The sequence below is a fragment of the Peromyscus californicus genome, unplaced genomic scaffold, assembly GCF_007827085.1.
Source record: "Peromyscus californicus insignis strain IS unplaced genomic scaffold, ASM782708v3 Scaffold_20__1_contigs__length_68692818, whole genome shotgun sequence".
NCBI classification, from domain to species: Eukaryota; Metazoa; Chordata; class Mammalia; order Rodentia; family Cricetidae; genus Peromyscus; species Peromyscus californicus.
In genome coordinates, this window is record NW_026294503.1 from 40,833,026 (window position 1) to 40,858,148 (window position 25,123).

General features: G+C 48.5%; 2 protein-coding genes across 7 annotated transcripts; both read left to right on the forward strand.

Annotated features, from left to right (window-relative positions):
- The first annotated feature begins 630 nt into the window (after nt 1-630).
- On the forward strand, nt 631-23,591 carry Znf707 (zinc finger protein 707). 5 transcript variants are annotated; one of them, XM_052748061.1, is made up of 5 exons: nt 1,255-1,348; nt 16,222-17,351; nt 20,209-20,365; nt 20,717-20,830; nt 22,044-23,591. In XM_052748061.1, exons 2-5 carry the CDS (start codon nt 17,247-17,249, stop codon nt 22,892-22,894), a joined length of 1,227 nt encoding a protein of 408 aa, XP_052604021.1. In that variant the 5' UTR covers nt 1,255-1,348; nt 16,222-17,246; the 3' UTR covers nt 22,895-23,591. The 5 variants fall into 5 exon arrangements, with proteins under 5 accessions (XP_052604020.1, XP_052604021.1, XP_052604024.1 ...); XM_052748060.1 differs by lacking the exon at nt 16,222-17,351 and having other exon boundaries at nt 631-1,348; XM_052748064.1 differs by lacking the exon at nt 16,222-17,351 and having other exon boundaries at nt 1,333-1,348; nt 20,206-20,365.
- On the forward strand, nt 1,245-12,648 carry Znf623 (zinc finger protein 623). Of its 2 annotated transcripts, none has more exons than XM_052748057.1 (2): nt 1,245-1,646; nt 5,421-12,648. In XM_052748057.1, the coding sequence occupies exon 2, from the start codon at nt 5,497-5,499 to the stop codon at nt 6,991-6,993; it is 1,497 nt and encodes a 498-aa protein (XP_052604017.1). In that variant the 5' UTR covers nt 1,245-1,646; nt 5,421-5,496; the 3' UTR covers nt 6,994-12,648. The 2 variants fall into 2 exon arrangements, with proteins under 2 accessions (XP_052604017.1, XP_052604018.1); XM_052748058.1 differs by having other exon boundaries at nt 1,245-1,632.
- Nucleotides 23,592-25,123: the final 1,532 nt, after the last annotated feature.

Here is a 25,123-nt window from a genome sequence, read left to right on the forward strand (position 1 = left end):
GATCCTCCTGGCTCTGCCTCTTGAGTGCTGGGATTAAAGGCGTGCACCACCACCGCCACCCGGCCCCATCTTTGCCGATTATATTTCAAAGGAATGACATGCAGGTCTTCCAAAGACCTTGCTGTGTGGAAAAGATGCCTCCAGAGTGGAAAGCTCTTACCTAAATTCTCTAGGAATTTAGAGAAGTTTTAGCTGGGGTTATGCTGAGCCTGCTGGAGCCTCTGGAGTACTCATCTCCAGAGCAGAGGTTGTCTTTGAGCCTGGCTGACAAGATGTGCTAAGAGGTGGTTATCTCTAGAGCAGAGATCTAGTCCCAGACCCTGTCTAAAATGTCCTTGGGCACAAGCTTAGAACTGTTACCATATTGTTTAATAATGATAAAGCTTTACTGTAATCATCACTCCCTCCCCCCTTTTTTGAGACAGGATGTCACTCACTATGTAGCATTGGCTGGCCAAGAACTAGCTATGTACACCAGGCTGTCTTCGAACTCACAGAGATCCACCCAAGACATGTACCCAGCTACTAATTGTTGTTGGTGTTTTTTTTTTTTTTCTACTCTTACTCTTTGGTTTGATTTCCAGCTCCCACATGACAGCTAATAACTGTATCTATAACTCCAGTTCCAGGGGTCTGGTGCCCTCTTCTGGCCTCCATGAGCACCGAGTACACACACGTGCACAGACATACACACAGGCAAAACACTAACATTCACAATATAAACAAACAAACAAATGAGTAAAAAAGCTCTCTGCCTCAATCAGTGAGCTTGGCATTCCAGGCTTACACCTGTCTTGATTTCACTACTCTGAGTCTCCAGTGGCTTATTACAAAGTTAAGATCATGTTTCTCAGGCACAGTGGCTCAAAGTTGTCCTTTGACCACGCGTGTACACACATATAGTAATAATAAAGATGTTTTAAACCCCAAAAACTAAAACGAAAAGCCCCAAACAGAACCAACACCACCACAACCAACAAGACACCTTCAGTAAACTCTCTCTAGAGGGCCTGCCTTTCCCAGCTCTTCCAGGGAAGTCTGGCGACATCTACTGCTGGGCATCGCGGCTAACCCCACACCCACGTGGGCAAACAATGCCTCGCTGCCCCCGCGTCTGCGCACTGATTCCACTGGCTGGATGCAGTGGTCTGGGCCGGAAGTCTGGCACGGAGACGGCTCCGGTCCCCACTCTCATCCTAGAGCGGCCACGGATGTCCTCCGGGCGGGGCCTCGGGCAGCTTCCGGCCGGGGCGTGCAGCGGCGGTGTGGGCTTTGTGGCCGCCCGGGGCTGCGCGGCCGGGTGGGGCTTGGCTTGGTTCCGCGCCGTCCTCTTGCCGCCGGGCTCCGGGTGAGTGGGGCGTCGTGGATCACGCAGGCGGGCGGGCTGCCTCCAGGCCAGCGGGGTTCAGCGATTCGGTTGGTGTTCCGGGCCCGGCTGCACTTCGCTCTTGCAGGTGTCTGCAGCTCCTCGCTTCGTTCGGGCCGAGCCCTGCGTCCTTTTCTCGCCGAGCTGGGTGTGGTAGATGCCTGGACGGGTCGCCCGAGGACATGGAGGCCCTCAAGGGTTGCACACTCAGCCTCGGCGCCTGCAGATCAGGCCTCCGCTTGGCTGCTTGCAGGCTGGCTGCTCAGGTGATGGAGCGCAGGTGCGCGCATCTGCTCTTTTGCTTGGATCTTGCCCTCCTGCCTTCCCTCAGGCCTTTCGCCTCTGCTGGAGGAGATGCGGTGCAGGCATCCCAGCGCTTCGGGGGTTGTAGATAATGTGCGTGTTGGGCCGAATTAGCTCCTAATGACGTGAAGGAGGATTCCCAGGTGGGGTCAGGTATCAGCCAAACCGTCCTTAGCTTTTCCACGAAGCGTTTTCATAATCAGAAGTGTGTGAGTCAATGTCTGTGGTATCTCTGTGATGATGCTAGGGACATTTAACCCTCTTTGCATCCTGCCCCACTGTGGTCCAGGAGTCCAGGGCCTGAGTTTCCCATGGGTTTTAGCAGGAATACGCTCTAAACTCAAGCCGTTTTCAGGAGGAACTGGTATTCACAGTCACCCTGTGCACTAGCAGACATCCTTCCTCTGAGACCCATCCCAATGAATGAGAGAAATCAATGTCTTCTGCTCACGAAGAAATCAGAATTGCCTCCTCCCCCCGACCCACCCACTCCCTACACGGAGGGGTTTTGTTGTTGTTTTTTGGTTTTTTTTTTTTTTTTTTTTGAGACAGGTTTTCTGTGTGTAGCCCTTGCTGTCCTGGAACTTGCTCTCTAGAAGAGTAGCTTAACTGCTAAGCCGTCTCCCTAGCCCTCAATTTGCTGATTTTGAGATGAACATTTCTTCAAGCAGATATATTGAATTGAAGAAACTTCCCTTAAAATAAGAACTTATAAAAGTCACAAAGAGGCACACGTGGTTTTAAGCTGTTCTGGTAAACAGATGCAGGCCTGTTTCTCTAGACCAGGCAGGCTGGCCTCGAACTCACAGAGATACGCCTGCCTCTGCCTCCGGAGTGCTGGTATTAAAGGTGTGCGCCACCATGCCCAACTTACACACTGAGTTTTAAGGCAGTGCCTCAGTCCCTATTAACAGAGAGCAGACCTTTGTTCCTGTCCTGGCTGTGGCATTGTATATGTTTTAATACTTCATGAGAGGTACAGAGAAACTTCACAAGCCGGTACATTTACCTCTGGACACTCCTGGTTCTTTGAAGGTGGATTCCTGGTTCTGGAATGATTTGGGGGATGATAGAGAGCAGCAGAGCTGGGACTCCCCCCCCCCCCCCAAGACTCATGATTTAAGCTGGAGGTGGACGGTATGTCAGAGAAGCAGCAGGCCAGAACAGAATGGTGCCCTTGAAGTGAATCAGAGAGCCCTCCTAACTGCTTTTTTGGCTTATGGAAGATGGCTGCTGAAAGGCTCCGGGGCTTGTAAGGAAAAGAAGCTTGTTTGTCTATGGGAGACCTTGTGTGCAGGTACCAGGGGCAGAGGTCAGAAGAGGAGCCCTAAGAGGGCAGCCTGCCACTGCCTCTGTTCTTTTTAACCTCAGTCAGCTGCCTCTGGTAAACGTACGGATGATTGTGAGGAGAACATGGTACACACCTGCTTTGCACACATGGCACTCAGCTACCTGCACATCTGCCGAGGCATCTGCACAGGCTTCTGAGGAGGCAGGCCCCCTTGCCTGGTTATTCCCAAGGCTGAAGCTATACAGACTTTGCTACTCCTATTGTATTTTCTGCATATGGGTGTTTTGTAATGCACATAAGTCTGTCCATCGTGTGTGTGCCCGGTGCCCTCAGAAGCCAGCAGTGGGCATTGGATCCCCTAGAACTGGAGTTGTGAACGGCTCTGTGGGTTCTGGGAATTGAGCTCAGGTCCTCTAGAAGAGTAGCTTAACTGCTAAGCCGTCTCCCTAGCCCTCAATTTGCTGATTTTGAGATGAACATTTCTTCAAGCAGATATATTGAATTGAAGAAACTTCCCTTAAAATAAGAACTTATAAAAGTCACAAAGAGGCACACGTGGTTTTAAGCTGTTCTGGTAAACAGATGCAGGCCTGTTTCCAGGTAGCATAGTCATTTTAAGTATATCAGAGGCTGAGGTGTAGCTCATTGGTAGGGCACTTACTTGCCTAGCATGCACATACCCTGAGTTCTACATAATGTGTAATATCCTTAGTGCTACTATGTTATGTAAACTAGTAAAAGTCAGAAGGTATTAGTGATTTCTAAAACCAGAAACAACATGTCCATTTTACCCTTTCTTCAAACATTTAAGTTTCAACATGCAGATTTCTTCATAGTACTGATCCTGTCCCTCTCTAAACAAAACACCCTGTAAAACCTACATGTATTTATAAAGGATAAAGTCTTTCAAAGCAGGACATGGACTCTGTGGGTGACCGACCTGAATTTGAACCTTCACTCTGCTCCTGACTGATCTACTTTCTCTTCTAGTCTGTTTTTTCTCTGTAAATAGTGCAGCCGTCGTGACGCGTGTGAGATGAAGCAGGTCCTTTCTAAGCACCGTGGTTGGCTGGGTTGCCTTGGCCTTCCTTATGCTGAGTGCCGGTTAGACTCTGGTGCAGCAGGCTGGCGGCACTGCCTTGCTGTAGCCTCAGCGGTTCTGAAGCTTAAAGCGTGTGTGAAGCAGAGTAGAGCCGTGGCCCCTGGAAACAGCTAGCTCTTAGAAGGGGTGGTGGGATAGGTTGCCCTCAAATGCCTAGTAAGTGACTCAAGTGTTTCTGCTAATTCATCTACCTATTTGGAGAAGAATGCTGGTGGTAGCCAGGTAGGAGAGCCTTGAAGCTTTTAAAATAGAAAGTCATCATTCCATTTATGCGTTTAAAAGATCATCCTGCTGGCTCTGTAGGAAAGTAATAGAGACAGGTTAGAAGATTGTCATCCTTGTGTGTTACGAAATAATTGTAGAGGATGGCACTGGGGTTTTGAGACAGGAGCAGGGTACGATATAATGGCCTGGCCTACAGGTCTGCTGGTGGATTGGATGTAGGGAATGAATAAAAGTAAAGGGAACCAAGGATTATTGCACAGTTCTGGCCTGAACAAATACAAGTTGATGGAGCTCTCACTATAGGAGGGGCGGATTTAGCAGAAGTCGGAAAGTTGACACCTGAGGTTTGAGAACCTGAAAAGGCATCGGGTTGAAAAAGGTTTTCAGCCATAGATACCATCTCTCTGGTAAGATAGGTCAGGAGAGAGAGAGCAGGTCTTGCCGGGATCACGGCAAGGCTCCCTTGTCGTCTGTGTGCTACAGGTAGCCTGAAGGGACTGCAGGGCTGTGGACCATGGACATGTGGACCATGGGGTGCGCACTGGGTATGGACAAGATAGAGATGGGGGTGGAGGGCAGAAGGAGTGACAGGTTCTATTGGAGTGATCTTTGGAATTAGATGTCTTGATTTTTTTTTTTTTTGTTTGTTTGTTTTTTTGGTTTTTCAAGACAGGATTTCTCTGTGTAGCTTTGCGCCTTTCCTGGGACTCGCTTTGTAGACCAGGCTGGCCTCGAACTCGCAGAGATCCACCGGGCTCTGCCTCCTGAGTGCTGGGATTAAAGGTGTGCGCCACCACCGCCCGGCTCAGATGTCTTGATTTTTAAGTAGAGCCCTGGCTCTATCCCTGCCCCTCAGTCTCCCTCGCAGGACACAAGGTAGAGGAGTGTTGTTTAAACAGCACAGGCCTGTTTGTGCTGGGGCTGGACGGATGAGAGCTGGAGCCACTGGAAACCTTCCCATGTGGACGGTTGGTTGGGGCAAGGTGAAAGTTGGTAACAGTGAAGGGTCCAGAAGTGTGGGCAGAGGAAATGCTTCCTCTCTCACCTGTGTGGGAGTTTAATTTTATACCTCCCGCCCGTTCAGCAGCATCTTGTTAACAAAGGGGAAAGACCATCTTCTTTTCTCATTTCAGATTCTACTGTAGGAGCTGGGGGCAAGAAGGTGATCCTGAAGCCTGAATTTCTGGGGATGAAAATTCACATAATACGATGTCAGACAAACTCACAGTGCTGGAACCTTCCGCCTCTGAGCCCAGGGAATTTCATGAAGACAGATTAGCGCAGCTGTTGGGGAATCCAGAGAGGCAGGGCCTAGAGAGTCCCCCCTCTCAGGAGGGGGGCTTCAAACAGATGACAGTGACCCACTGGAAAATTCAAACAGGAGAAACAGCCCAGATGTGTAGTAAGTCAGGAAGAAACCCTATTCTCAACTCAAACCTCCTTATACTTCAGAGAGAGCTTATAGAAGGGGAGGGCCATTCTTGTGGTATTGGTGGCAAGAGCTTCCCTTTTAATTCAAATGTAGTTCCACATCAGATTTCTCACCCAGGGGAGAAGCCTTATCAATGTGATCATTGTGGGAAAGGCTTCAGTCAAAACTCCCTCCTCAGTGAACATCAGAGAGTCCACACCGGGGACAGACTGTATGTGTGTAACGTGTGTGGGAAAGACCTCATTCACTATGCAGACCTAGTTGAACATCAGCATGTACATACAGGAGAAAAGCCCTTCAAGTGTGCCCAGTGTGGAAAAGCGTTTTGTCACAGTTCAGACCTGCTTCGGCACCAGAGAGTCCATACCAGAGAGAGGCCTTTTGAGTGTAAAGAGTGTGGGAAAGGCTTCAGCCAGAGCTCCTTGCTCATTCGCCATCAAAGAATTCACACAGGAGAGAGACCCTATGAGTGTAACGAGTGTGGAAAGTCTTTCATTCGGAGCTCCAGCCTTATTCGCCATTACCAGATCCACACAGAAGTCAAACAGTATGAATGCAGAGACTGTGGGAAAGCCTTCCGACACCGTTCAGACCTCATTGAGCACCAGAGAATTCACACTGGAGAGAGACCCTTTGAGTGTCATGAGTGTGGGAAGGCCTTTATTCGAAGCTCAAAGCTCATTCAGCATCAGAGAATTCATACTGGAGAACGGCCTTATGTATGCAATGAGTGTGGGAAGCGTTTCAGTCAGACATCCAACTTCACTCAGCATCAGAGAATCCATACTGGGGAAAAACTCTATGAGTGTAATGAATGTGGGAAAGCGTTCTTTCTGAGTTCATACCTTATACGACACCAGAAAATCCACACTGGTGAACGGGTGTATGAATGTAAAGAATGTGGGAAGGCTTTTCTGCAGAAGGCCCACCTCACTGAGCATCAGAAGATCCATACTGGAGACAGACCCTTTGAGTGCAAAGACTGTGGGAAAGCCTTCATCCAGAGCTCTAAGCTGTTGCTGCATCAAATTGTACATACTGGAGAGAAGCCCTATGTGTGCAGCTACTGTGGGAAAGGCTTTATACAGAGGTCCAACTTCCTTCAGCACCAGAAGATGCACACTGAAGAGAATCTCTACAAGTACAGTCAGCATGGGAAAGATCTTACCCCACCCCCTGATCTTGTCCACCAGGAGGATCTTTCCCTGAGTGAGACCTCTGTTCATTTAGGAGAGACGTCTATGGATCAGGAGTGTCATGCAGATAATTTATAGGACAGTCAGTCACTCTCTGAGTCAGCAAGTGGTGCTTGGAAATGGGCATACTCATGCAAAACTGCAAGTTGGCTCCCTGTTGTCTGGGAATAAACTCCAAGCCTTGGGGTTTAGTCCCTGGCCTTTGCTTTCTCAATTGTTTGACTCCTGGTGATGCATTTGATGTGTATGATGTGTACCCCTGCCCACATCCTTCAGGCTGCTCCCACTCCTGTTCCTGATGGCTCTCCGGCTTTCTCCCAGTTGCTCCTGACTATTATGTGAGACCTCTCTCAGGCACCGTGCCCCAGAATGCTTCCTTAGTACCGAGCTGGGTTTGTGTCTTGTGCGTCCGTTGCTCAGTGCTAACCTCTGCTACTGTACTTGCTTTTAAGTACCACAATTTTGAAGTCTCTCTTTTTCATTGTGCTCTGTTCCCCGAGGACAGTGATCATGTGTCATTGATTCCTGTGTCCCTAGTGTCTAGCACATGACAATAAACAAAACAAAAACCCAAATCTGTGTAATCAGCATATCCTTTATCTTCTCTGTTTTTTGAGACAGGTTCTACCATGTGGCCTAGGCTGGTCTCAAACTCACAGCCCGCCCTCAGCCTCCTGAGTGCGGGGATGATAGATGTGTGCTACCACACCTTGCTACCGTTCTATATTGCTGTTTTTAAATTTTGGGGTGTTCTTTTTTGTCATCAGTGTGGTCTGCTCTACTAGGAAGTGCTGTCTCCCCAAGTCCTGTTGATACCTGCTCTTGTTAAGAGTTGCCGACAGTCTCCTGTCTGCAGTTACTGCCCACCAGGGGTGGCACGGTCCTCATTCAGAGCTGTCCACTGTACTTTCAGGGTGGTGCCCTCATGCCTACATCACTTTTTTTCTATTTTAGTAGCTCCAGGCTCAACTGTCTCTTTCTAACGCCACTTATGTGAAGATGTATTAAGGTCTGTGAGGAATAGTTTTGGATATTTGAAAAATGAGAGTAAGAAGGTGCCATGCATCCTGTGTCAGGTGCTGGGGAAGCCAGAGAGATCCCAGAACCGTGAGTGAAGTGGGCACCGGTCCTTGTAAGAGCTCTACCAAGGAGGTGACTAATGGCACTGTAGATCTAGGAAGGCTCCATCGCGGACTTGAAGTTTTAACTGGTCCAGAGAAGTCAATGGACATCTTTCAGCTTGAGAGCAGGAATTTGGGATGGTGTCTCCACAGACAGGCAGAGCACAGGTTGCCCTGCTCCTCAGGGTTAGTCCACAGTGGATTCCAGCCAGCAAATGTGCTCGTTTCTGCCTCTGGATTCCTTTGGGAAGAGCATTAACCACAACAACTAGTTTTGAGACAATATGAAGATAATTTTTGTCCCAGAGGGCAATTTTGAGTTTTGAACAAATCCCAGCAACCCTAGAAGCTTCAACTAGGCAGATAATTTAAAAAGGACATTGCTGTGGGATGGTCTGTATGTCAAATGTGTTGTTGATTGGTCAATAAATAAATCACTGATTGGCCCGTGGCCAGGCAGGAAGTATAGGCAGGACAAGGAGGAAAATAGAGCTGGGAAGTGGAAGGCTGAGTCAGAGAGACACTGCCAGCGGCCATGATGAGGAACAGCATGTAAAGATGCCGGTAAGTCATGAGCCATGTGGATTAATGGAAATAGATTAATTTAAGCTGTAAGAACAGTTAGCAAGAAGCCTGCCACGGCCATATAGTTTGTAACCAATATAAGTCTCTGTGTTTACTTGGTCGGGTCTGAATGGCTGTGGGACTTGCGGGTGAGAGAGATTTGTCCTGACTGTGGGCCAGGCAGGAAAACTCTAGCTACAGGACATGATGCGCTGGGCGGTGGTGGTGCACGCCTTTAATCCCAGCACTCGGGAGGCAGAGCCAGGCAGATCTCTGTGAGTTCGAGGCCAGCCTGGTCTCCAAAGTGAGTTCCAGGAAAGGCACAAAGCTACACAGAGAAACCCTGTCTTGAAAAACCAAAAAAAAAAAAAAAAGGACATGATGCACATTTTCTGGAAAACTCATTATCTCATGACATAGCCAGCAGACACACGTTATCAGACCATTTCAGTCAGTACAGTACAGTCTCGACTTCATACTGTTTGGAATTTCCTTTGCCCCTTGTAGCAATACCTCATTCAAGAAAAGTAACATTTCTTTTACCTCAAAAAAGTCCCCTTTGCCCTTTCCAGAGTCAATCCAACCCTGCCCTGGTTGCCACTTCCTGTGAGTGTAGAATTGCCTCGCGTGTCCTAGAACTACCTACACGTGGACTGGTGAGGTAGGTGCCCTTGTGTCTGACTTGGGTCACTTTGGCATGTGACCAGAGTGTTTTTAGACTCGTCAAGTAGCTTTGCGTTAGTAGTTCTCTTGGCCAAGTAGGGTCCCGTTGTATGGGTAGGCCATCCTGCCCTCACTGGTCTACTCGCTTATGGAAATTGGGTTTCCAGTGTGGACGCTCAAGAATAAACTGCCACGATCATTTGTGTAAAAGCATTCATGTGCACATGCGTGTTTATTTCAGGTAAATACAACTTTTATTACAGGTTATAAGCATCTCAACCTCAGGTGACTATAACAAAATAATGTCAACTTATGGACAGGAGGAATGTATTTCACAAAGTATTGGAGTCTGAGGGACCCAAGGTCTAGTGAGACATTCATGGGTGGGCGCCTTCTCCTTGCAGCCTAGCATAGCAGAAGGGAGTTAGGGAGATTTCTCAAGCCTCTTCTAAGGGCAGACGTCCCAGTTATGAAGCTTGTACTTACAGTTCAGTCACTTCCCAAAGCCCCACCTTTGGACACCATCACTTTGGAGATTAGGATTTCAACGTCGGGTGCATGTGTTCAGTCTGTGGGAGTGAGTACTTGTCTAGCTATAAGAGGTTGCTGCTGCACAGTGCTCTTCGCTGTGCTGTGCCATGTTCCTGCCAGCATGTGGGTGCTCCTGTTGCTCCTGTCCTTGCCAACACTTAGCATTGTCCATTCTGGACTCTGTTTTGTTGTTTTGATTTGTTTCGTGTTTTCAGATGGTACAACTATGTAGCTCAGCTGGTGGTAAGTGATATTCCTATGTTAGCCTTGCAGGTGCTGAGATTATATTATAGGTATGGGCTACCATGCCCAACTTGAATAGTTTTAGTGTTTGTTTATTTACTTATTTATTTGTTTGTTTATTTATTGTCCCTTTTTGACAGTCTCATTCTGCAGCCCTGGCTGGCATGGACCTGACAATGTACACTAGATTGGACTTAAACCCACAGAGATGCCTGGGCGGCAGTGGTGGCACACACCTTTAGTCCCAGCACTCAAGAGGCAGAGGCAGGTGGATCTCAGTGAGTTCAAGGCCAGCCTGGTCTACAAAGCAAGTTCCAGGACGGGCTCCAAAGCTACACAGAGAAATCCTGTCTCAAAAAAACAAAATAAAAACAAACAACAACAAAAAAACCCACAGAGATCCACCTGCCTCTGCCTTCTGAACACTGGAATTAAAGGCAGGTGGACACCATGCCCAACCTTTGTATAATTTTGTGGGAGACCGGCTCCCACATATTACCCCAGGGTCCTCTTGAGGAGAGAAGGATAAGAGATTTAGATAGAAGGATAGAGGGGAGAGAAACAGAAACACAGGACAGCCTCGGGAGGGCCTGGATCCTAATCCACAGGCCCCTTCTGTCTCCTCTAAAGGGCTATTTATAGGAATGCCAAAGGGTGGAGCAAAAGACCTCCCCCTCCCCACCCAGCTCAGCCAAGTGCAGACCCTTCCAATCACCTGGTAACCATGCACGTGGTCAAGCAATCCTCTAATGCAGCTCTGCTGGGTAAAGCAGGCTCAGATCTCACTAGGAAGCCTTTGTGGGCCTCCAACAAGGTTTTTTGCAAAGCAGCTTTCCAAGGTGCTGGAGATGGCTTAAGTGGTTAAGAGCACCAGGTCCTCTTCCAGAGGACCTGGGTTTGATTCCCAGCACCCACTTAGTAGCTCACAACTGTCTATAACTTGAGTTCCAGGAGATCCAATGCCCTCTTCTGGCCCCCGTGGGCACCAGAAATGCATGTGGTACTGTAGCTGTGTGGTCAGTACACGAGTGTGTGGGTTCACGAGGATCCGTGGAATGAAGAAGACACAGAGGCATCTGAAGAATGAATCTAGCCTATCATGGCTGCAGGGGGGTCCAGCCTCGAAGGACTGAAGCACTCTTCCCTTTGCCTAGGGCGTATTTATTTACTCCTTTTTACAGTTTAGATAGTTAATTTCCATACCTTCAAAGCAACCCAAAAGGAGCTGCCAGAGACCAAATGCCAGGTGCAAATTACTTGATTTCTCAGGTACCACGGTTTTCCGGGTTTCCTGGACCAAGTTTTGCACAGGCCTTTGATCCTTGGGGGACTCTCTGATCCTTGACTCTCAAATAAGATTCACATAGGGTGATAAGAGAAACAAAAGGTAAGAGGAACAAAAGGTGTGGTTAACCAAAGGAAGGATTAGGGCTAGGTGCTGCTCTCTGGAGCCAAGCCAGGAGCTCAGCAGGATTCCCACTACATGGTACACAGATACATGTAGGCAAAACACCCATACCCGTAATAAATAAAAATTAAAACAACTTTCCCAAACTGGGCAGGGTGGCTCCCACCTGTCCTGTAATCTGAATGGCTCTTAGGAGGTGGAGCTGGGTTGGAGAAAGTCAGTCTGGGGGCGGGGTGGTTATGCCTCCCCCCATTCTTACTGTCTCTCTACTCCCTGGCTGCCATGAAGTGAGCAGCCCCGTCCATTACCTGTTCCTGCTACCAATGATGTTTTTGCCTCACCACAGTCCCACAGCAGTGAAGCAACCTCCATGGACTGAAGCTGTAAGCATAAACAAATCTTCCTGTCAACTCCAGATATGTTGCCACAGCAAAGAAAAGCTAACATATTTCAGAAGTCCCTTTTCATCCCCCATGCATGTATGTGTGTGCATGCTAAAGCTGAGCACAGAAGCCGGGCGGTGATGGTGCACGCCTTTGATTCCCAACATTCGCCTTTGATTCCCAACATTCGGGAGGCAGAGGCAGGTGGATCTCTATGAGTTGGAGGCCAGCCTTGGTCTACAGAGCGAGTTCCAAAACGGCCAGGGCTACACTGAGAAACCCTGTCTCAAAATAAACAAAGAAACTGAGCTCAGATGGCTCAGATTAATTGCATTGTCTGCTCTGCCAGAGGACCTGGGGTCCATTTCCCAGCACCCATATAATGGCTCACAATCATCTGTAACTCTAGTTCTGACAGCCTTTTCTGGCTTCTTGGGCACAAGCCATGCACATGGTACACAGACATATATGCAGGGAAAACACCCATACACATTAAATAAATTTTAAAACTTTTTTTTTTTCCTAGACAGGGTTTCTCTGTGTATCCCCAGCTGTCCTGGAACTAGCTCTGTACAGCAGGCTGGCCTTGAACTCAGAGATACACTTTCCTTGGCCTCCCAAGTACTGGGATTAAAGGTATTCAATACTACCACCTGGCTAAAACCCATCTTCTTGGAGGAAATGACATTTACCCTGAGTTGAGTTTCAATGTAATTATACTTACTTGTGCACCAGGGATTGTATTATACCAGGAAACTTTTTTTTTTTCCAAATTGTACTCTGTTTAAAATTTTTTTGGGAATAAACCGCCTGCATTAGACTTTTGAAGTCTTACTCTATGTTGATGAAGTCAGTTACCATTCTCATCTCTTCAAAAGGTTTGCTTCTCTGTCTGACACCTGTAGAGACCCCCTCTTTGGTTACCAGAAGTAATATAATTTGTTTCTCTAGATTCTTCTTTTTAAGATTTATTTATTTATTATGAATACAATGTTCTGTCTACATGCCAGATTGATTACGGATAGCTGTGAGCCACCATGTGGTTGCTGGGAATTGAATTCAGGACCTCTGGAAGAGCAGCCAGTGCTCTTGAACCTCTGAGCCATGTCTCCATCCCTCTCTAGATTCTTTATGTCCCCTACTTGGGAATCTGTATGGCCATGAGAGAAATGAGCCAGTCACCTGTCCTTCTTGAACCGACCACTCACCAACTATCTTTAACAATGGCCAACCACCACCAAAAAAGGAAACTTAATCTCCTTCCCACCCTCTTCTTCTAAAAACTGTAAGAAAGGACCCCTACTCTGCCATGTAGGCCTGAATGCTCCTCAGAGCCCCTTGGAGGCTGCAGCATGCCTGTTTATGGCATTAATATTTCTAATAAATCTTTTACTTACAGGTTAATCCATTGCAGTGTCTCCCTTAAACCTTGAAACTAAAACCTTCCACACATCGCTATTGGGAGATGACTAAAACACACAACATTCAAATGGAAATTTACATATATATGACATGTGAGAAGTGTTTGTTTTCTATCAAAGATAGCTTGTTGGCAGATCTCTGTGAGTTTGAGGCCAGCCTGGTCTACATTCCAGGCCAACCAGAACTGCATAGTGAGGCCTTGCCTCCAAAAAAAAAAAAAAAAAAAAGCTTGCCTGCCAAGGGATAATATTCTTTAAGTCTCCTTCATTATTATTTGTTGTCTTTTTTTTTTCCAGACAAGATCTCTCTACTGTGTAGCCTAGGCTGTCCAAGAGTTTGCTGTGTAGAACAGGCTGGCCTCAAATTCAAGATCCACTTGCGTCTACCTCCCAAATTCTGGAATTAAAGACCTGCACCACTGTGCCTGGCTCTTTTTTTTTTTTTTTTGAGAGAGAGGGTTTCTCCTTCATCTTCAATCTTACCCACCCTGTGAAACTTTTATGCAAACCTTTTCATTTCTCCTACCTGGTAAAACTTATTTATACAAAGACCCTGCTGCATTCTGGGAACTTGACAGCCTGAAGTGGCTGATCCATTCTCCCTTTATTTCCTTTGCACTGATTCCTTTAAAAACAAGACAATTGCAAAAGACTGTGAGGTCAGATCCAGGCCAATAGAAAACAGACACAGTCACCACTTGCATTAGAATAACCAGGGGAACTTCTTGCCTCAGTCCACTTACTAGTCGGATTTGGGTTCTGGTGCACCCTTTTTACAAAAATCAATTCTTGTATAATATTAGAGGGACCAGCCTTAATATTTTACATCCCAGGGGCTCAAGAGAGAGAACTACGAACGTTGAAGACTATATTCAGGAAATAGAATCTCAGAACACTGAGCTCTTAGTCCAGTCATTTATTCTTCCAAATCTTCTTCTCTCCCCTGTCCTGGGAGTCCCGGTATATATACACTTACAAGCAGTAATCCCTTGGCAGTGCAAAGCCAGGCTTCTGGTCAAATGAGGGGTGATAATAATCACAAAGAGGGCCAGTAATTGTTAATTATCATTTGCAACCCAAAAGGGAAGTGACTAATGGGAAAATGAATTAACTAAGGGGTAAATTCGGGTAATATCTAAGAAGACGGATCTTATGTGCTCACTATAGTCTTAAACGTAATTGGTAGAAAATGTTAAGAATCTATAAGTTGCTAAGTCAATGGGAGAAAATAAAACTGCCTTCTTTTTTCCTGTGGCTCCTATCTGTCCAAGCTATCTGCCATTTTTTCTGCAGGGTGGGGGAAAGTGTGCTCAGTCTCTAGGCAACCTGTGTACAGGTAGATGCCTCTGGTGATAGTTAAAGGGAGATCTGGAACTAGAGGTAAGATTTGGGAAAGGAGGAAGTTAAACTTAATTAGCACATCTGCCAGACCTTCTCAAACAGGTAGTCTGGACACTTCAGTCTGTTCTTAGAGAGTACAGAGGTGGGGTTGGGGATTTAGATCAGTGGTAGAGAGCTTGCCTAGCTAAGCGCAAGGCCCTGGGTTCAGTCCTCAGCTCCAGGAAAAAAAAAAAAAAAAAAAAGAAAGAAAGAGTACAGAGGTATCTCTGATAAGGTACTTTCCTCTGTCTGGGGATGGACCTGGCCGGATGCTGCCAATGATGATAATTACAGGGAGGCTTGAGCTGGTGGGTTTCTGACTGTGCACAGCTGTCAGCTCAGAAGGTTATCTAAATATTCCATTAGTGGAGGGGAAATGGTGCCCAATAAATGATGGAAAAGCTACAATAGCACACAAGAAACTCATAGCAGAAAATGGCTGATAATCAAAAGCCAAATATCACTAAAGCGCCTTGAGCCTCCGCTGGACCTCTGGAAGGCCCTTAGCCTCTTCCAGGTATTAGCTTTGTCATAATCAGCTGGAATCCTACTTTGTATATTTTTGCGGCTTGTAGCAAGCAATTGCCTTGCCAAACTACTTTGGCTTTGTTCTGTGCTACTTTGTGCAACACCAAGATGACAACACACCACTGTAAATCAATTATGACGGTTACAGTTTAAGCAAAATAAAAAGCCCAGCAACAACTCCAAATAGAAAGCTAACATGGCTGGTGAGGATGACGGGTTTGGACCCCTCGGGTCTGCTGCTCAGAGCTCAGGTGCATCGGATGTAAAGACAGTGTGTTGATTCCTCAACAAGTCAAACAGCATTAACATAATCTAGAAAATCCCAGAAAGTCTATTTCCTGAATACATAGCACAAAGAAGTGAATGCAAACAGATAATGTACACCTGTGTTCATGGCACCCTTGTTCAACAAAATCCACGGGAAGCCATTGCTTGGCAGTAAGCTCCTGCACTGGGCTACGGTGATATTTTGTTTGTGCTCTTAACATATAAAGCTTGCCTGGAGACCAGAGTGTGGAGCTAGCCACTAGTTAACCATACAGGCCAGGCGGTGGTGGCACACACCTTTAATCCCAGCACTAGGGAGGAGGAAACAGGACTTGATATGGCTGGGTGGAGACAGGAGCTCTGCCCCCGTTTTGGCTGAGGAGTTGGCAAGGGAAGAGGTGGCTGTGGCTTGCTCTTTTGTCTTTCTGATCTTTCAGCATTTACCCCTGATATCTGGCTCTGGTTTTTTATTATTAAGACCAATTAGAATTTGAACTATACTGGGGTGGGCCCTTAGCTGACCAGACTCAGCAAAGGAGTCAACCATACTCAAGTGTCAGGCATCTAAGGACGCTGGGTTGTTATCTGGCCTTATGGGAAATCAGGAGAGGGTGGGTTTCAGTGAGCAAGACAGTAGAGTTTGCTTTGCTTTAATCCTTACAGAAAAGCAACCTGGACTAACCCAGTGTCCCTGCAGGTTTTTTTGTTTGTTTGTTTGTTTGTTTTCCTATTGTCTGTCTCTGCCTTAGGAAGAAAGTAACTTTGACAAGACCAATCTTTTTCTTTCTTTCTCTTAGACCTAACTTCCCTCTCTGTAAAACAGACAGCTGCTCAGTTCGTGGGACTATCTTATTTTATGGAATCAAGTGTTGCCTAAACTAGAATTACAAGTAAGTTTGGATCTTTAGGATTACATTTAGCATCACAGTGGCCCAACTGTCCATTGACCAATGAGTGAGCAGAATGAGGTGGGAAATCCTGACCCATGCCACCACATAAATGAACCTGGCCAACATCGGGTCGAGAAGGTCCTAGGACAAATTCCAAACAAGGAATGTTGGTGGCCCTGGCTGCTGGAGAGGAACTGGAGAAAAGTTCCCTGGGCAGGGACATTTCTGATTTGCATGACAACACGCTTTCAAGTTGCGAAATGCAAAACTGCAGGTCCCATACACTACTGGTACACTCAACAGGTTAAAATGAAGCTGTGTTATTACTTGTACTTTATCATACTTAAAAGTAAAAAAGAGAGAAGTCAGGTGTGGTGGCACATGCCTTTAATCCCAGCCCTTGGGAAGCAGAAGCAGGCGGATCTCTGAATTTGAGGCCAGCCTGGTCTACAGAGCGAATTCCAGGACAGCCAGTGAAACCTTGTCTCAAAAAACCACAAACTCTTAGAGGGCTCAGGAACGCCACAGCCCAGCCCAGCCTCCACGGTGGAGGGACCAGCAGGACCAGGGCAAGCCGGTGAAGGAGACAAGTGCACACCAGTCAGGTGCACAGCAAGCGCGACTACCCGCAGCAACCGAAGGTCGGGGCTCCTGGGGGCTGCTCGGCGCACACTTCCGCTTTCCCGCGGGCTTGTCTGGCGCGCATCATTGAGTGGCGGCTCCTAGATTTGCCGGAAGCGGTTTCGGTCGCTGGCGTATTTCCGCTAGAGAGTTGAAGTCAGGGCGGCGCGCCGCCGAACTGAGGACTGAAGCTGCAGGAGCTGGGCGATCGTCCGGTGCCGGCCTGGCGTGCAGCTCTGGGTCGCCTTGCTCCGCGCCACCGCGCTTGCGCTGAAGCCGACTGGACCCCCCGCACCCCCTGCGGCCTTCAGATGCGCCCACACCTCGCTGCCGCTGCTCCCCGGGAGGCTGGACGCGAGCGCTGCTTCCGACCGTGCAGCGCTCCTCCGGGGCGTGCTCACCGTGAGGACCCTCCGGTGAGTACGGACCCTCTCCCCGCAATCCCAGGGCTCTCGCCCTCGGGTTTCCTTCCTCTCGCTGATACTGTGCTCGGGCAGCCCTCGGATCTCAGTCCCGGTCTGTGTCGGCTCCTGCCCTCCAGGGTTGCAGTCTCGCTTGTTTTCAGGTGGATTTCCTGCACTTGCACCAGTTCAGGTGTTCAGATGAGGAGCAGTGTTCTCATTTGATCAGCTTGCTTGTGGTTGGCAGTCACTTCCCGGACCCGAGTTTCCCGAGCTTCGGTGTGTCCCAATTTTCGGCCTTGCAGGTCGTTTACAGATAAGAATGCAGACCAGCGCGTTTGTAGATAACTAGTCCAGGCGCAATGTCACAGGGTTGAATGCCCTAGGCGCAACTTTTGTGCTATGTGTTAAAAATAATTTCCCTATTATAGACAGGGTCTCGCTTTTGTAGTCGGGCTGGGCTCCAACTCGTGCCTGACCCCCTTGCCTCTGTCTCCTGAGTGCTAGGATTAGTACAGCTTATTATTATCCTTATAGAATGTCTCTCTTTTTACCGTTAGTTTGTAAAAGTTATTCTGGGTACTACTAGTTCTTTGGCAGGATGGTGAATTGGGAATATTTCCTCTAGCTTGCCATTTTATCTTCCTAACTCCTTTTTAGAACCAGAAAATCTAAGTTTTATTGGTTCCATTAAATTTTGTTGCTTTGCTTTGTTTGGCTTGCTTTTTAAGTATCCCAAGCAGTCTTTGAGATAGCCATGTAGGCAAAGTAAGTGTGATGGTTAATTTCTCAACTTGACACAATCTAGAGTCCTTTTGGAAGAATGTCTCGGTAAGGGATTGTTAAATTGAGGTTGGCCTTTAGGCATGTCCGTGGGGCATTGCCTTGATTGGCTTAATTGATGGGCAAACACAGGTTTGGGGCCCCTGGACTATGGAAGATTAGAGAAAGCAAGTTTGAGTTCTAAACATTTTATTTATTTATTTATTGTTTATTTATTTTGTTTTTTCGAGACAGGGTTTCTCTGTGTAGCTTTGCGCCTTTCCTGGAACTCACTCTGTAGACCAGGCTGGCCTTGAACTCACAGAAATCCACCTGGCTCTGCCTCCCGAGTGCTGGGATTAAAGGCGTGTGCCCCACCGTCATTTTATTTATTTATTCTTATGCATTTGACTACGATGTGACAATCTTGAATTCCTGCCTTGACTTCCCCACAGCAATGGACTATAACTTGGAATTGTAAGTTAGATAAGCCTTTCTTCTCTGATTTTTGTCAGAATTCTATCTCAGGAGCAGAATTGACACTAGGACACCTGGCCTTGAACTCTTCGTTTTTGAGATCTCTGTAGTTGGGTCACCCAGCTAGGGGGGATTTTCTTTTCTTTCTCTCTTCTTTCCTTCCTTCCTTTCTTTTTTTTTTTTCTTGTTTTTTGGAGACAGGGTTTCTCTGCATAGCCCTGGCAGTCCTGGAACTTGCTGGGTAAACCAGGCTGGTCTCAAACTCACAGAGATCTGCCTGCCTCTGCCTCCCAAGTGCTGGGATTAAAGGCAGGAGCCATCATGGGGGTGGGAGTTCTCTTTTTTTGTTGTTGTTTTTTTTGTTTTTGTTTTTCGAGACAGGGTTTCTCTGTGTAGCTTTGTGCCTTTCCTGGAGCTCACTCTGTAACCCAGGCTGGCCTCGAACTCACAGAGACCCGCCTGGCTCTGCCTTCCGAGTGTTGGGATTAAAGGGGTGCTCCGCTGCCGCCCGGCTTGGGTGGGGGTTCTTTTTTTTTTTTTTTTTTTTTGGTTTTTCGAGACAGGGTTACTCTGTGTAGCTTTGCGCCTTTCCTGGAACTCACTTGGTAGCCCAGGCTGGCCTCGAACTCACAGAGATCCACCTGCCTCTGCCTCCCGAGTGCTGGGATTAAAGGCGTGCGCCACCACCGCCCGGCCTTGGGTGGGGGTTCTTAATCGGTTGGCTGAAGTGGAAATATCTACCCCGAATGTGGGTAGCACCATTTCACGAACTGGACCCTGCATCAAATGAAAAGGAAAGGGGGCTGAGCACAGGAAGCTTGGGATTGTGGGTCAAATTGTAGCGAGTGTTGTGGCTCTGGAGTCCTGCTAGACTGTTAACACTCTCACTAGCACTGCAGTACACCTAGTCATTACTGTGCTGTTTGCTTATCTTGTTGTCCTGACTACAGAATCAAGATTATCTCTCGATAGCAATGGGATGAGCGAAGAGACAGTCATGCTCGCCTACAGCCAAACCACAACAGCGGCTAATGATGGTTCATGGTCCTTCTTTTTTTGGTTCTGGTTTTTGTTGTTGTTTTTTCAAGACAGGGTTTCTCTGTATACAGCTCTGGCTGTCCTGGAACTCTCTGGCCTCAAACTCAGAGCTCCACTTGCCTCTGCCTCCTGAGTGCTGGGATCAAAGGCGTACACCACTATGACTCTGTTTCATTTTCAAATGGCACAGGACAAATTGGAGAATCTGTATGCCCCGCACCGCGAGGATGTTTTCTGTATCAGTGACTTTCCCTGTTGCTGTGACATAGGCAGGCCCATCGTGGAGGCAGGAATGTGAGCTGCAGCTGGACAGATGGCATCCTGGGCTAGGAGGCAAAGATAATGCTGGTGCTCAGCTGGCTGTCCTTTCCCTTTTCAGGAGGCTGGAACCACACCCATGGAATGATAGTGCATACATTCAGGGTTGGTTAGACTTCTATGGAAACATCCTCACAAACACATCCAAAGGGGTGTGTCTCCTAGGTGATTCCCAGGGAATGTTAACCACCACAGAAATGGCCGCCTGCCCTGCCCCGCTTCCCGTACAGTGTATGGGTTTTTAGCATGCTCTCTCTGACTCGCTCTCACTCAGTAGCAGGCAGTCCTGGAGCCATCTGTGTGTCAAGTGTCCGTGACCTTCAGAGATGTGGCCGTGTACTTCTGCAGGGAAGAGTGGGAGTGTCTCAGCCCTAGCCAGAGGACCCTCTACCGGGATGTGATGCTTGAAAACTTCAGGAACTTCGTCGAGCTGGGTAAGGGCTGCTTCATGTTGGTTTCTAGAGCCTGGCAGGTCCTGGATAAGACCCCTGTGCTGTGTCTGATCAAGGGCAGCTCTTGGCTCCTCTGGAGGTAGCCTAAGTCCCTGCATGGGGTTTCGAGTTAGCATATGTGTGCTCATGTGCAGGCAGGAGTACTCCTGTTTCCCTCCTGTAAGGCTCTGGCTTCCTCATTCCTACTTCCAGGCAGCTTCTCTAGGGGATCCAGGGGATCTACAGGGGCTGACTGGGCTGCTGGGGTCATCTTGTGCTGCCCAGAGCTAGTCTGAGTCCTGGACTTACGTTGTCTTTTACACAAATCAGACACCATTTCTCACTTTTGAAAAGGATACTGTGGCCCTAGACCAGACCTTATTTCTCACCTGGATCAGTGGGATGAACCATGGGTTGAAGACTGGGACAGACCTGAGTTTCTAGAAGCACAAAAAGGTGTCTGCCCAGGTAAGCAGGATGGGCTACTCTTAGTTGACCCCTCCCACATTTCCTGGCACTGATTAAGGCCACTTTTCCCACCCCTCAGATAGACACAGTGGGAGAGTGGATGCCGAATGCCCTTAAAAAAATTACTTATGTATACAGTGTTCTGTCTGCCTGCATGCCAGAAGAGTGCATCAGATGGCTGTGTGTGGCCATGTAGTTGCTGGAAATTGAACTCAGGACCTCTGGAAGAGCAGCCAGTGCTCCTAACCCTCTGAGCCATCTCTCCAGCCTGCACAGTGCCTTCTTAATTAGGGTCTTTGGAGGTGGATGAGTGGCATATTTCTGCCACTAAGCTCTGGTGGGAGGGACGTGTACATGTGTCAATGGACCCTTGTGGTGAGATTGTTGTGGGAGGGAGGTGTTTGAGAAAGGGAGGCGATGGCCTAGCACTGTCTGTAATAAGTCTAGGAGTGGCTGAGATTTGACTGTGATAGCCATTTGTTTGGTAGAGGAGAGAGAGAGAGAGAGAGAGAGAGAGAGAGAGAGAGAGAGAGAGAGAGAGAGACTGTCTGTCTGTCTTTATCCGACATGTTCCAGGTTTGGGACACTGGGACAGGTTCTCTATTTCACATGTGTTTGCTCATTTGTAAAATTAGGGTAAAGCCCTGGCTTTTTCCTTAAGTAAGATGCTCCCAGATGGTGGTCATGGAGGTTTTGTTTTTGCCATACTAGGCATAGAACTCAAGGCCTTAGATAAACAATTCATGAGATACTCTGCCCTGAGTTTTGTTTTTTACTTCATATCCTCCCAGAAAGAAGACCAGGCACTTTATGTGCCCGAGACAGGCTGGGAGGGCCCCAGATTATGTGGAGCCCCCAGCTGGGAGTGTATCAGGCCTCTGTTTGCAGGAAGCTAATGGCTCAGAGGATGAGTGATTCTAATTTGCAGAGAGCTAGCTCTCAGTGCCTGCCCCAGGTCCACCCCCGTGGTAGGAATAAGGCCTGTTGTTACTTGAACCACACAAGCTTGATGGACAGTTGGTGGGTTTGGGGCCATTTAAACCTACTTATGGTTTCTTCTGTGTCGGAGTACCTGGCCCTGTAAGTCTTGTTAGTTTTAGCTCACCTGTGTACACCGAACACATTTTCTTCATAATTCATTTGTTGGATATCTGCTTTGTAAGTTGGCTTGTCCCTGGCCCAGTTCCGTGTAAATGTGTCTGTTCCTCCACAGGAGGCAGAAAGTCCACCGATCTTAAGAGAGCCCGTGTTCGGGCTTCAGCTCATGAGAGGGCCCATCCACGGACAGGAGCCAAGAGGGGGGCTACCTTGAAGAAGAGTGTCCTGACATTGGGGAAGGTGCGCCTCCCCAGAGCCACCTCTGGCAAGAAAGCGGACCAACAGGAAGCTTTCCAGAACCGGATGTGTGGGAAATCCTGCAGGAAGCAGCCAGGCCTGAGGGAGCCGTGCTCGAGTGGTGGGGAGGGACATCCCTTCATCTGTGGCACGTGTGGGAAGGCACTGAGCTGCCACAGCCGCCTGGCTGCTCACCAGACAGTGCACACGGGAACCAGGTCCTTTGAGTGCTATGAGTGTGGCCAGACGTTCCGCTGGGTGTCAAACCTCCTGCGCCACCAGAGGAATCACACGAGCGAGAAGCCCTTCTGCTGCGAGGTGTGTGGACAGGCCTTCAGCCTGAAGGACCGCCTGGCCCAGCACCGCAAAATCCACACGGAGCACCGCCCCTATGGGTGCGGGGACTGCGGGAAGGCCTTCAAACAGAAGTCCAACCTGCTCCGCCACCGACTCGTCCACACTGGAGAGAGGCCCTTCTACTGTGGCAGCTGTGGTAAGGCCTTTCGCACGAAGGAGAACCTCAGCCACCACCAGCGGATTCACAGCGGGGAGAAGCCCTACACCTGCGGCGAGTGCGGGAAGGCCTTCAGGTGGCCCAAGGGCTTCAGCATCCACCAGCGGCTGCACCTGACCAAGAGGTCCTACCAGTGCGAGCACTGTGGGAAGGGCTTCCGCCACCTGGGCTTCTTCACGCGCCATCAGAGAACGCATGGCCGTGGGGAAGTATGAAGGCACCCCCTAGGCAGCTGGTCCTTCCCCGCTCTGGGACTTGGGGGGAACCGCAGCGGGTGCTCCCAAGCCTAGAAGCCGGGTGGTCCCCGAGTCCCTGAGGAAGTTCGGGCCGAGGACATGGACACAGGGAGGCGTGGGCATCACGTGTGCAGGCAGAGCCGGCCACAGTTTGCCCCTGTCCTGAGTGTCACTCGGGTGCACTTTAATCCCTCTCTCTTCTAGCTCTTTCACCATGTCTCCTGTTTGTGGGAGGGAGGTTGGAGCTGACAAGACGGCCCGGTGGGTCAAGGCACTTGTGGCAAAGCCTGAGAACCGGAGTCTGGTGCCCAGGGACCCACACGGTCAGAGGAGAGAACCAGATGCCCTAAGTTCTCTAAATTCCTGCAGCACACGTGTGCATACAGATGCACAATACATACATACATAAATGGGGGATAAAAAGCTTCTTCAGCCCCAACAGGTGGCCATAGAAACAAACACCCTTGTTAAAGGGCTGCAGAGAGACCTGGATTCACGCTGGGTGTCTAGGGTGGGGGTATGTGAGAAGCAGCCACAGACTGTACAGGACCACCCGGGTAGAGGAAGTTTGTTGAAATGTCCTCTCAGCACTGTTTCTCTAGCAGTTTATTCAGCTAGAGGTACCGGATCTTTGGGTCTATTTATTTGGTCTCATTAAAGCATAACCAGAAGGTTATATCCCAGTGGTGTGGGAACTTAGATGAGCCTTTGCTTCAGGCGGGACTCTGTCCCTGCATAGAGCTGTCCTAGCGTCGGGCAGGGAGGGGCAGCTGGAGCCCCTGCTGGGCATGTGGTTGAGAGCTGGATGCTTCTCACCGGTCCTGTTTCTCTGCACAGGCTCATGAGCTGTAGAGATGGCCACCAAGCTGGGCCCCTCAGGAATGAGCCGCCTCCACTACGCTGTCACAGGCTGTGGCTCTGAGGCTCCTCTGCTGCTGGCTGTCAGGTGGTGCTCAGGAGCTGGCTGGTTCAGGTCCGTCCACTCAGTATGCAGAAGCGGTGGCCTTGGCCTGCCACTGCTCTAGAAGCTCCTGTGCTCAGCCCTGACCCTGGTGCCTTGGGAGCTGGTCATGGTCCTCGAAATAAGCCAAGCCTTACAGCAGTGTGAGGTGGCCCTGTGCATCACAGTTTAGAATCTTCAGTTCTAAAGCAGCATGTCGACTTTCAGCCAGAAATGTCTTGTTAATCCCAATGATGAGATTAGGACCACTACCACAATTTGAGCCAAATTTGAAGCAAGCTCGATTTTTTTGTTGTTGTTGTTGGAGTGCATCCAAGAGTTGGCCAGCATAAAGGCCCGGCGGTAGTGACGCACACCTTTAATCCTGGCACTTGGGAGGCAGAGCCAGGTGGATGTCTGTGAGTTCGAGGCCAGCCTGATCTACAGAGCGAGATCCGGGACAGGCTCCAAAGCTACACAGAGAAACCCTGTCTCGAAAAACAAAACAACAACAAAAAATCATAATGGCTCCTGCCTTCAAAATGGAGACAGACAGGTTCCTCAGTCTCCCAGGTGGAGCTCACGGCATAGCTCTGCATTCAGCAAGCTGTTCAAGAGACCAAGCACTTGTCTCCACTGTAAATCTAGCTTTATCTCTAGGTCTGATAACAGATTATACTTTGAAAGAATTCCAGGAGGCTGAAGAGATGGCTCAGCAATTAAATGCACTGACTGCACTTCCAGTGAATCCAGGTTCAAATAACAGAACCCACATGACAATTTACAAGTCTAACTCCAGTTCCAGGGGATACAACACCCTCTGTAACAGATTTTTCTTTGGGCCACCAGCTCACAAAAAACATAGACTTACTATGAAAGTTCGGCCTATAGCTTAGGCTCATCCCACTAGCTCATAGGTTAACCGATTTTATATTAATCTTCATTTTGCTTCATGGCTTTTTACCTCTTTTTCCATCCTGTTTCCTGTCCATGACCTGTGGCATCTAGTGTCTCTTTCCCTCTCTCTGCGTCCTGCCTAACCTCTTCCTGCCTAGCTACCAGCCAGTCAACTCTTATTAAATGAATCAGAAGGTGCCTTGGCAAAGACACATCTTCACAGTGTACAAAAAGATTATTCCACAACAACACTCTTCTGGCCTCTGTGGGCACCAGGCACACATTTGGTATACAGATATGCGTGCAGGCCTGTCCACCTAATTTTTAAAAGTTCCAGTTAGTTGTGGGATGGTGGTGGCACACACCTTTAA